At 34.2% G+C, this 13,107-nt stretch overlaps 1 protein-coding gene and 1 long non-coding RNA gene across 2 annotated transcripts in view; both read right to left on the reverse strand.

The window, feature by feature from the left end:
• Positions 1–477: 477 nt before the first annotated feature.
• The window catches only part of LOC109546556 (transcription factor kayak), a gene marked incomplete at its 5' end in the record, with an annotated part of 82,032 nt that continues 69,402 nt past the window's right edge, over positions 478–13,107 (reverse strand). The window contains 5 exon segments of the mRNA XM_048667801.1: positions 478–2,171; positions 5,486–5,749; positions 6,278–6,407; positions 6,530–6,725; positions 7,022–7,187. Of these exon segments, the coding sequence (XP_048523758.1) occupies positions 1,872–2,171; positions 5,486–5,749; positions 6,278–6,407; positions 6,530–6,725; positions 7,022–7,187 (1,056 nt within the window). The 3' untranslated portion in view covers positions 478–1,871.
• On the reverse strand, positions 9,352–13,019 carry LOC125504969. The gene is made up of 2 exons (XR_007281848.1): positions 12,933–13,019; positions 9,352–12,738 (listed from the first exon to the last, which is right to left on the reverse strand). It is a non-coding gene; the product is annotated as an uncharacterized LOC125504969 (long non-coding RNA).

Genomic DNA, 13,107 nt, shown 5'->3' on the forward strand with positions numbered 1-13,107 from the left:
CTTACTAGCTGTTTCACTTATAGGGACAATTCCTGTATAAAATTAACTTTTTAAAATACCGGTATTTTTTCCAAAATAATTTCCACCAAATTCTTTTCTTCAAGTTTGTTATGAAAATTTTTTTTCAAACACTCTACAACAAATACTTTCCAGTATACAGCCGCTTACCATCCTTATTGCGGGACCCGGTATATCGCTGCCAACGCTGCTGAACTGGATTTTTGGCAATATTCAGCTCCAAAGTTTTATGACAACCTTTAATATCAGTCGGATTAGGGAGTTTTGTTTTAGAACTTTGTTCTAGCTCAATGGTTCCGACAGTGTTGATTCTGGCCAAGAATGTGGGAATATGGATACGTTGATTTAGTAGTCCTATATTCCAATACAATCACATTCGATTCACACACTACAGGGTTTAAGTGTATAATTTAAAGATGTGCCTTGTAGTTAGGTTAATCAGCAAAATAAACAAAAATCTTATTCCGGAAAGATAAATTTATTGATGTTTTCTTAACCTTACCATTGCGTAAAATAAATACAAAAGTTGACGAAAATACATATAATCCTATAAAAACGTCGGATTACAAATATTGCAAATATTTTTATCGTAAAGTATTTTTTCAAATATATTAATTATATACTTATAATTAGTAACACATATTCGCTTTCAAAAATACAGATTGGTTTGAATTGAAATGTACAATGCGGTAAAGAATAGCGTGTAAAACAGACGAGATTAGATATACCAAACCAATAACTGACAAGTCAATTTACTTAATGGTAATCGAAATATTTGTCTTAGTTGTTTTTCCTCTTAATGGATTGAATTTTCGATGCAACAATTTAACCATTATTTTTTGCTCATTTTATCTTTGTATTTTTACTTACAATCTAAGTTACAAAAATGATGGATGGAATAAGTTTTCCCATTCGCACAATAATCCAATGAATCAAACGCAGTAAAGGCATTTCTTGGTTTTTGAAAAAGGAATTTGCAGTAGCAAAAATAGCATATATTTGAGCACTTACGACTATAGAAAGACCAAAGAGCAACAGCCCAGCAAATCGTGTAAAATCTTGACGTTGCAATGTAACGGAATATATACAATGCACCGTATTTACTGCCCTTTGGCTAATTACCCCGCCCCTGCTAATAAATATTACAACAACTTTTTTCAGATGTAGAAAAATAGACTAGATTGAAAAAAGTCCATCTCGCACATCTATCTGGTTCGGAAGGGTTCAAAGGGCTTTGGTAATTGTCCTTATACAATAATACGCCTATATAGGTACTAAATAAATATTTCAAACATTAACACTAGATGACACTTCGAATGGTTTGTTTTTACTAGTTAACTTTTTGGCTTGATCAGTGACAGAAAACGTAGCGCAATGGAAATTGCCGATGCTGGTTATTACTGATTGATTGTCGTATGGTAATTTACAAGAGTGATAAGTAACACAGCCACTAAGTATATTAAATGGCTAAGGCTAAACTACATTCGAAACACTTGTGATAGCAATCTATCACAATATTGAGTGATTATTCACCTAGCAGTAGTAAAAAACAGACCTTAACAGTACAAATGTTTAGCAAAATATTTTAAAAAATGGTATACTGTATCAAAAACTGAGCCTTTTAGTCTCAACAACAAACAACGGTAATTGGCATCAAATACGACAAAATTTCGATTTTCACATAGCTTTCACAATATCCCCATTCAATTGAGCAAGTAAAGTACGGTACCCATATTACACTTTCATAGGTTTGAAAAAATAATTTTATTAATTCATAAGACAATTTGGATCGCAGCATTGAAGTAGGACTTTGGCAAAACCATGTGAAAATCTATCACATAAGTTCTCCTCTATTATAAACTAACAAGCTTGGGTGGTAACTGAGAATCTGGTGAGTTTAAATCGGCGACACTGACGGGTATATTTCGTTGCTGCGTGCTGCAGGAAGGTGGGAGGGGCCCACTAACTGGAGTTAAGCCGGTACCCCCTCCCATTAGAGATTCAAAATTGAACATCATTCCTTGAGAGGGAGTGGTTATGGAAATACCGGCTAATTCGTTGTTTTTCGTAATCGACGGCGCAGTCACTGATACGTTGAGACTACTCGGTCTTAAGGGTTTTGGGGGGAAGGGAACTGCTTGACTCAGCATTAACTGGAAATAAAATATACTGTTAGCAGATATTATGTAAATTCGCTGAAGTAATTTATCGGCATCACAATACAGGGCTATTTTTCTTTAAAATGGAACTGATGCTATACGGCAAATAAAAACATAAAGTAAATTATACTGCTTATATAAGGTGTTTCATAATATAAAGAGTGTCCTAAAATTAACGCAAGATTTGAATTTAATAGAAAACACACTTTTTAGTCTTCAGATTGCGATTTTTTATTGAATCAGAAAATACATAGGATAGGGTTATTTATAGAACGGAACGGATCGGAGAAGCCATCACATCTTTGCTTCCACACTTGCTTGATCCACAGCTTTGCTGGCACATACGCACTCTTTTATCGAAATTCTCCTTTTTTGCGTAAATGTGGCTGAATTTCGCTGATGCAGTGTTTAATTTCCTCCTGCAATGCACGGGTCGTTGTGGGCTTGTTGACATAAACCTTTGACTTCAAATGACTCCATAAAAACAAAGCTCTTCTTCTTAAGTGCCTTCTCCATTCAATGAACATCGGCAACAATTCTGGCAAACTCGTCTCTGTCTTGGGATCTTTTTAACAGAGAATTTGAATCTAAACCTGTCCAACCCCTTATGTTCTTCAACCAAGAGCACGTTTTCCTCAATCTTTCATTCCATAATCAGTTGCAGGAAATTGTACTTTGGTCATTGTTCATTCTATGTAAAACCTCTTGATTGGTGGTATGATCGGTCCATGGAATGCGCAGCATTCTGCGGTACACCCACATCTCAAATGCTTCCAGCTTTTTAATGCTGCTGACTTTTAGCGCCTCGGCCCCGACTCCATATAGTTACGTGCAATACACATAACATCTAACGAAGTTAAATTTTATGTTTAAATTGGGTGTTCGTGTGATCTCTATCGGTTAACAGGCTTCGCATTTTAATAAAATTGGCTCTAGCTTGCTCTATGTAGCATCTGATTTCTATCTCTGGAATCAGTTCCTCGCTGATCCAACCTTCTATGTATTTAAAGTTTGTGATTTTCTCTATTGGTAAACCGTTCACCATTTTTTCAACAGGGCAGACAGTGTGAGCCCACTCTAGTGCCCATTTCTTCACGGATTTGTACTTCGCTGGCATCTTGTTCGCATTTTCTACGTATGCGCCTATGAATCATTTTCAAGAACACCTTTAACATCTGGCTCATTAGGCTGATCAATCGGAACTCTGCGTCCTTCGGTGCTCCGCTCTTTGTTAGGTAGTGGTATGAAGGTTGATTTCAGCCAAGCAGGAGGGATGTAACCTGAGGTACAGATATCATTAAATAATTGTACCAAAATGTGTATGTTTTCCTCCTCTATAAGTTTTAAAATATCTGGACAGATGTCATCTGGGCCGGCTGCTCTTCTAGCTTTTATCTCTCTTAGTGCTTTTTGAACCTCAGAGTGAAGTATTCCCGGTGTCGGCTCAGTGGAATCTTGACTGCGAAAAGGTGGGCTATTGCTTTCGAATGTATTAGCTACATATTTTGCTTATACCTTCCTAAGCGCCATCGTCTGTGATTTGTTTGTTGTCTTGGTTAAGTACATGGGGTAGAGACTGGGTATTTTCGACTACCTGTAATTTCCTTGACTCTCTTATCTAGGTTGAAGAGCTCGTGTTTTTTTATATAGTTCTTCTACTTCTTGGCACCTTTCTTTCATCCATGTTTCCTTTGCTGGTGAGTTTTTGGGTTTCCCTATATTCCTCTGCGTTTGTGTTTTTAAAGCTACGTCTCCGTTTCATTAAAATGAATATATCCTGAGTCATCTAGTCCTTGTGCGGTTTCGTTTTGTTTGTTGATACTAGCGACTTTCGTGCGATTAATACAGCATTCTTAAATAAATTCTAAGTGCCTTCGATATTGTCAGGGCTCTCGTTAGAGGAACTGACTTCGTTCTTTTGTAGGACATTTTCGAGCTCGTTGTGCAGTTTGTCAGTGATTATTTGGCGTTAGGGCTCGCTCTATATTATGGGTCTTTCCTGGCATGTACATGCTGTTAACATTCAAGTGCCAATCTTAAGTATTTCCTTTAATTTTGTTTTTGCCTCAAGAAGTAAAAAAATACTTACCGTACTGAACAGTGTCTGATGGTTTAAAAGCAAGAAATCCATTTTGTCCACAAACAACATTAAAACTTGTCGGGAGAATGTAACGTATTGAATATTTGTTGATGAACGTATGACGTTTTAATTTGTCATTCTGGACTGCTGTCAACGTTTTAATTGTTGTCAAAACTGACATATTTAAAAATATACAAATTTTTCTTTCGTTTTTAGTAAGTTATTACGGTCTTAGGTGAAGTATGGTACATAATTCGAGTTGTAACACATTTACGTACTCAAGGAATTACGACTTTTCCATTCGTACGTAAAGTGCTCCTTACAACTCTAATTATGTAATATCCTATTACAGATATTCTGCAATAATGAAAATACGTTGTTCTATCGTGTAACGCTCCATTTTTACTAACCCTAATCTTTCAGCTCCCAATAATAATTTTTTTTTGAATGGCCAATACTTTACCGTACAAATGGCGGCAAATTCAAATATTGCGTTAATTTTGCGACACTCTTTACTACAGACTTTTAGTGATGATAGCAGACATCAAACAATCGCATTTTGTTTTATAAACAAATGTCCACTTACAAATAGTTTTCTCGATGAAGATGATAAAATTTGAAAAATCGCTTTTTTACAAAAATTCAAGACATGTTTCAGACGATTTCTATTAAATGTTCCCAATTGTTGCTAACCAAATTAGGCATGTTTTAAAACAATTTTATTTGATGCAGCATTTCTAGAAGCGATTCCTGAGGCAACTGATTAGTTTAGTGCTTAAAAAAAATACTGGCTATATTTTTACAATTTTGTTAAGTTTGTATAGAAAAACATCTAAAAAAACATTTTACTTGAAAATTTTCCGTATCAGGCTTCGTTTTCTAGCAAAGATCCATAGAAAAAATAAGTATTGAAGTAAGTGATTTCTTTCAAGTTTGCAATAATTGCTAACGAAAATTAATACTTGCTTCAATACACATGTGCGCATTTTTAATAAAATTTGTCATAAAAATTTATTAATTGTGAGTATGCAATAAACTAACCAGTTGCCCTATAAGCGCTTTCCGCAAAATACTGTATTAATTGCACCCAACTACCAGAGTTCCATAAAAATCGTCTAAAGCGTGTTTAAATATTGATAAAGAACGATTTTTTGTGTTTCAACAATCCTAAGAGGCATTTTATGGAACAACAGATTATTTTTCTATTTAAAACACTGAAAACACTAACCTTTTTAGTGGAAGCAGGCGACATAAATACATCATTATCAAAATGGTCATCTATTTCTGCTTTAAGACCTCGATCCAATGCTTTACCATAGTATGTGGTCATGTGGTCAAACGGTTTAATATCTGGCGGACTAGACGTTTTTTTGCGGCACGCAGAAGATGCTGAATGAGTGTCAATTAGATTTTCCAGATGATGTTTCATTCGTTTCAAATCCATTTGCTCTTCTATTAACTTCTGGCGTTTTTGTTCAAGCTCTTCTACTTCCTGTGAAATACAACATCAAATATTAGAGCATTATCTAAAGGTTTTTGTACAAATAGTATAAAATAAACAAAATCTGCTCGTGACTCATATAAACCATCAAAAAATTTATTTAATATGATTTGCTTGTAACGGAAATCGAAGTCGTCGAATTCAGAAATGTACGGCAGTGTATCTCAACAGTAATCCTCCGGAGTTGCTTAATTACAATTGGGTAATGCGAACTTGGTAAAAAATAATCAAAACGAACGAGTTCTTACATTCGAGAAATACTTTTCTATATCTCTCTAAGCCAATTTTTCGTAGAATTTTAAAACAATCAACACGAATATGTGACTCTCCAATTATATGTTACAAATATCTGCAAATCACATTTCACGAACGTGATTTTAATGCCTTACAAGTAGTGAAGTATATATAAGTATGCATTCACTAGAAAACACTTTCATAATAATATAATTCAAAGCCGTTCCTGCTTATTTAATTAATGTGAACATGTAGATAATATGATGGTAAATTTCGATGCCTTACCTTAATAAGGGAATTCGTATGATCAACCCTCCTCTTTCTACATCTTGCTGCGGCCGCTTTGTTTCTTTCCCTTCGTACTCTCCTTCTTTCCTCTTCTTCTGGAGAAATGCTTGTATCTTTTATGGGTTTCCTAATAAAAAAAAAGTGCTACAAACCGATTTCTTTTGAAACATAATATTGAAAAACTTTGTTTATTGAAATACTATGGATAATATCGTAACGAAAAAGAAAATAAATTATTAATTTACATACCTCCCGCCCATATTCCGTCTGGTAGTTCCTTGCGCCGTGTTGCTAAAGCTAGTTCTCTGATTGAGAGGAGGTGTCGATCTAGTGTTTGAGTCTGAGCTGGATTGAGAAAGACTACTCTGCCAAATCGAAGGCGATTTGGGAGGTATGTTCGCGTAGAAATCCGTGGCGTCGGATGCTGATACGTACTGGTTATTTCCTTCAAAAGAAAACGAACTTTATGAACTTTTTATCATCCATTTTGTTTCTTAAAACTAAACCATTTTGGGGTGGCGCTTAAACGTTTGTGCAGTGGCTTCTTTCCAGATGACTCGATTTAAAATTGGACGAGTTATATTAAAATATAACAAAAAATGTTACATTTTCGATCAAATTTCAGTAGTTCTTGCACACATCTTGCAAATACTTTGGAAGACATGAAACATTATAAATACGCACATCTTCAATATTTAAACGTGATTAAATTTTGCAAATATCTGTAATATGTTGACTCACCAATAGGATGCACGAGGGGCGGAACAAATCCGGCCTCGTTTTCGTGCGGTTCGGGTTTAGATTGCAACTCAATAAAAGTCTGCTCAATATTCCTGAGAGTGGTTGGTGTAAGCGTAGGCGTAGTCCTGGTTGGTACTCCTGAATTTAGTCCTTCTAGGGCTATGAACTGTAAAAAACACATTTAATTTACTTACAAGTCCACAATAGATACAAAAAATTGCGAGTACAAACAAAGTTTGAAAAGAGGTTGTAAACATTCCCTACTATACAGCGATATTCGTTTGAATTAAATATTTAACATAAACATTAGGCTTATTGCATTCAGACAAGCACTCAAACTGGAGGAACCTTGCATAGTTTTAGCAGAGTTGGAAGAACTCAGACGATCACGGTTAATTTATTGCCATCCTCCATGCGGGTTCAAACTTCCGACTGCAAAATAATTTTTTAACAGTACAAAGATGCCACACATGGATACCCGAAGAATCTGGAATCAACCTGGTTCTCTAATTCCAAGCTTCTTTTCAATAATTAGAAAGTTCAGGCGTGGTTTTTTACTAGCGAAGTCTAAATCAAATCAGTACTAGCAGAAAAAGTGCAGTGAAGCAAGTATCTGTGCGAGTTTAATTCAACAGGTGCGTTAGTGTTACAGACTAGTCTTGTCGACGTTCTCAGATATTGGCTGAATATCCATAATAATGTTAATGACTGAGTCTGTCTCACAGATGATTTGATTTAAAGTTTCAAGAACAAATTCAACTCGAAAAGTTACCAGATTTGTCTGATTGTATTAAACCGATATAACGATATATAAATAAGTATAGATTGCCATATTCGGACCATGATAAATAAATTAGAGTAGAGAGTCCTTCCTGATGAAGTTCTTGATCTTCCGCTTTGATATTCTCACTCCAACCTCAGGAATACTGGTGGGAAAGGGTACTTCTGCAGCGGAAGTCTAGCTTGTATTGAACTTTTGTTTCTACATTAGTTGCCGATGTATTATCTAGATCGACCACCGCAAAATGGCTAACAGAATAAACCGGTTACTTCGAATTATAATTTCGGGTCATTTCGGATAATATCTAGAATAAAACAGAGCGCTAACCTCAGGCACCCCCAGGACCGGTTTCGAGCCTCTTAGCTCTGATCAGCTGGGTTCGACTTGAAATTAGCGAATCCGAAACCGATCCTGGGGGTGCCTGAGGTTAGCGCACCTCGAAATCTGCACTTGCCTATTTGAACAGATCATGACGGCTCTGCTGATGCCAAAAGCTTTTCATTGTTCAGAATAAACCTTGTTTTACATTATGTAAGTTTATAATATGTAAAAGTAGATCATCTGTGCCTGCACCCGTCAATTAAACGCGATATACTTCTTTTTACGTTAGCAAAGGTACTAACTCAATACCAATCAACCAACAAGATGCAGCAACTAGTAGTAGTCGTATCAAGTAATCCTGAAGATTTATATTAATGTTATCTGCTCGGCTCAAAAATTATGGAAGATATGAAATTTTCTTGTATACATTTATTATCGAAGAAACAGAAATTATCATGCGATTGCTTAATTTTTTAGGAAATATTTTAGAGCATCTTTGGAAGGTGCGCAAACTTTATGCTGCAAACTCGGATGCATCGGCATTTTTTATAGACCGTAAAGCGCGATAGGCACCAAATTTCGAGTCATTTGAACAGATTCATTTGGTGAATTACTGTGTTGCTTACTTGCAATCAGACACACTTAACGTTCGGATGACCAAAAAAATGTTTAAAATTTATCTGGACTATTTTTCTGCTTTTGTTTTCTTAATATTAATTAGGTCAATACCTTGTAATGTAACCAATTAACACCAGTTCCCAGCTCGTGGCATCAGTTCTATACGTTTTATTATTAATTATCCATTGAACTTGTATTAAATACATTTATTGTAATTCTATATATTTGTTGTCTCATGTTTTTTCTACTAGTTCTATGTATTTGCTTTATTATTCTATTTCTATGCACAATGCTGTACATTCTGCTTCTGTTATCTTTCTGTTATCTGTTATCTTCTGTACAAATATTTGTTCTTCGACTGGAAATTTTCTGCGCGATATTTTTTAACCATCCACTTATTTCCTTCATTTTAAATTTTATTTCACGGTTTATTTCTGCATACAACTGTCGCGCAGTGTATGCAATAAATGCGTGTTCTTTAACACGTTTGTATTGTTTTAATTATTTTAATAGTATAACTCAACAACTCATTATACTATCCTTAGGGTACAGTTTTGTTAAATATGTCTAAAATATACGTTTTGTATCAAGTCTTTGTCATACTCACTCACAGTTGTTGTCATACTCACTCACGGCATAAAATGTCATTTCATTGTCACAAACTGCCCTGATTATTACGTGGATGTGACGTGATGAATTTCGTGATATCGCCGTTTATTACAACGTCTGCTCACGTGATTATCATCACGTTGGGTGCATATTATGTATATGTATAGCTTATAGTAGCTTTTCATCATTTTATTGAAAATAAGTCCTACTTCACCGATCTACTTTATGGCAAACCTAAACATACTTAACCAAATAAGTTTGTGTTCGTGATGACTTATACATATCTACATTGCCTGACAGTTATGGTGGGTTCATACACGAGAAGAAAAGTCTTAAGACATAAGAATAACGCTTTAGCCATAACGCCACTTGAGCAGTTTTTATCAATAAGAATAAGGAATAATATAATATTGTGTTATGTACAGCCAATCAAATTGAAGAATAGGTTTAAGAAAAAATAGAGTTGTCTCTGTTTATGTCAACATTATAGTGGTAACATATTAATTGTTCACTAACGAAGTTGTAGCTCTTTTTTTCTTGTTTAATAATTTAGTTCATCTGACCTTACTACAAAAGGTAAATAAGAGTTTTGGCCGTCACTTGAGATATTGGAATGTCAATTATCTTTCAAACTGCGCATGCTTCATTAGAATAACGCCTAACGCACAACGCTAAAGTTAAAATTTGACAACTTTATTAAGCCTTATTCCTTAAGCGTTAGGCACTATTCGGTTTGTAAACACATTTATGCACTGACGTGTAATTAACTTTTGACACTCCTTAATCCTTATTCCATATTCTCTCTCGCTCATATAATGCTGGGTGTATAAACCCAGCATTATGGGGAATTTTATTATGATCAAAACGTAGCGATAATGATAATAAGTTATACTAACAGTGCCTAGTCTTCTCGAAAGCAATATTATGTTGATTGATTAGGTATAAAAAGTTATGCCACTAAATTATTAAATTATTCTGACAGCAATTAAGCGAGCAGTTTACATTTTCTAGGGCATTTGGTTTTGTAAGGAAATATCAGGGGCAATGCAATTTAACATACAAAATGAGCAGACAATGTAATTGTTACTAGGAAAATTGATAGCTAAAACACGTCTCTTAATAGCCTATCTATAATATAAGTACCGGGAATCCCGGCCCTAATTACGCAGTCGCTTTCGACCTTTGTCACTGTTTTGGAGTCGCATCTTTCTTCTGCGATATGTTACTTAAATTACTAAAGTTCTGCAAATTGATTCATGTTAATCACCTGCCTACACTGTAAGATAATACTCAGCGCACCTACCAGTCTGTACCACCACCACGTGTATTAAGTAGCAGTTTATTCATTTAATTGCCTACTGTAGATGGTTAAATTAAGCAACTATTTAGTAAGACTGAAAGTTTAGATCGAATCGAAATTTCGTATACAAAAGTAACTTTTACAACTTTTATAGTCAGATTGTTTTTCTCATATACATATATGTACCTGCGACTAAGCATGTAGCGTATCTTACTAGGACTGTTAGTATCAGCGAAAATGAATATAAAAGCGAACTAATAACACGTTCATTTATTAAATCGGCGACTAATTGTTTATGTACTTAACCAGTTGCAAATCGTGATATTGTATTTCATTACAAAGAATTGTTAGCAATTCCTCTCCATGAAGGCAATTAAATAAATCATCTTTATCAAGACCTGGTGAAAGAATTAATGGCTACTTACATATTTTATAATACGCATTTACGTAAGGATTACTTAAATAGGGTGTGAATATAATTGTTCGTTATACATATGCTTGCAAAGCACATCTAACATCATCGATGATCGTCGTCTCAGAATAGTGGATTATTCGTATTAGATAAATTCGAAGGATGTCGCATACACAATTGTACAAAGTAATCCAAATTAAGTGTTCATCATCGCTAATTTTGATGTTATTAAGGATACAAAATAGTTTATATTAGCAAACTAGTAGTATTGTTGTCGCTTATCAAGATTGTTAACGTAAAAGCGACTTGAGTGTCCGATTTTCCAGTTTTTCAGTATAATACATGTTTAATGTACATCCCTGTATATTATAGGTATATGCATTCCATTTTAATTTTACATAAATAAAATGTAACAATAATTTTTGGAATTAAAGTTAATGAACACCAAAAAGAACATTTAACAAGTTTTCTTTTTTCCAACAATAATTTTTTTAAACTTAAGAAAACATTAAATAGAAATGTTTTAGGAAATTGAAACAACAAAACAACTGAAAATAAGCTGGTATAATGGTCACTAATTTTGAGAGATTTGTCGTCCTATTCTGAGTGTCTGTAAGGCAATAAATAAACAAATGTCACTCAACAGAAAAATGTCCTTATAATTAATTGATATTAACTAATGAGAAACTCTACTGGTACATACAGAAATTTCGGTTTCTATGTAGATCTATGTAAAATCACCCTGTATATGCAGATGCAGTTTCCAAATATTTATCAAACTGTTATACTATAGGCATCAAATTGAACTGCAATCAACTGTAATCAGTATTTTCATTTAGTGTCCTCATACGTCCCACGTTTACCTCATATTTACTTCTAAAAATAACGCTGATCTGGCAAAAATTGGTTGGGTGTAAACTCGCAAACGAGGTTTACAGCATATAGTAAACTTTTATGTTTGTTTTCTTTAAATTTAGCAAGTGGTACACGTTAAAATAAGTGTTTTTAACCTACGCGGAAAAATTGTTTGGTTGGTGCCGCCAAATTTTATTAGTTTTACTCTATAATTCAGTGGTGTACCTGAACAAGAATTGGTCTGTTTGCATGAGAAATCTAAAATAATGATAATATTCAGCTTGTAATACATGCTAATTATTCTTGTAACATGCAAAATGCACGATTTGAGTGAATTAATTGTGCAAAATGGTTCATAAATAAAAGGAAATATTTTGAAAATGTAACGCTAAGTTAAGTTAATGGATGTAATTAGTAGAGTTTATTGCAGAAATTCGGGCGAAAACCATTTTCAGTTTCTAAAACGCAAATAAATAGCTTTTGTTTCTTTAAATAACGTTCTTACTATATTTTCCAACATCCTGTACACGCAACACTTTAAAACACAACATGATTTGCGGTAGGAAACAATTCATAAGAGCTGTTTTAAGAAATATTACTTCATGATCCGAAGTGACGCAATTATATTAATTTACAGTATAATGAAAAATATTAAAATCGAAGTACAGTAGACTAATCAAAAAAATCATAATGTTCTAGTTACTCTATTTTTGAAGAATCAAGATTTCGTAAGATAACATGTAACTTTTTTTGGTTGGGACTTCTTTTATTAAATTACCAGTTGCGGAAATGGAGATGGTCGGTTGTATATCACAGCATTACTCAAAAAATTGTGATTAGATGCAAAATTTTTCATCAATTATCATAAACCCTAATAGTAAAGTAAAGTAATAAATTCTATTTGATTGTATTTATTCAATATTTCAGTAAGTTCCACGAAGTATGCTGCCAATTAAGATTCAATATTTTTTTGCTTTGGACTTATTAAAATTAAGTTTTTAAACCACGTACTTACATGAAGAGGTAAACAGATTTTTCCAAGAGAAGTAAACGTATTGTAACGGAAATGGCCTGGGGTACCCATTTACTATTTTTAGGGATCAAAATTCGTGGTATTTCAGTAAATGTCAGTAAATGACAGGAGCGACCGGGTGCAGGTGAAACCCCGCGAGTTGGAAGAGCGAGTTTTC

The sequence above is a fragment of the Dendroctonus ponderosae genome, unplaced genomic scaffold (genome assembly GCF_020466585.1).
Source record: "Dendroctonus ponderosae isolate FM_Combo_2020 unplaced genomic scaffold, Dpon_F_20191213v2 Dpon_F_20191213_6, whole genome shotgun sequence".
In the NCBI taxonomy this organism is placed as follows: Eukaryota; Metazoa; Arthropoda; class Insecta; order Coleoptera; family Curculionidae; genus Dendroctonus; species Dendroctonus ponderosae.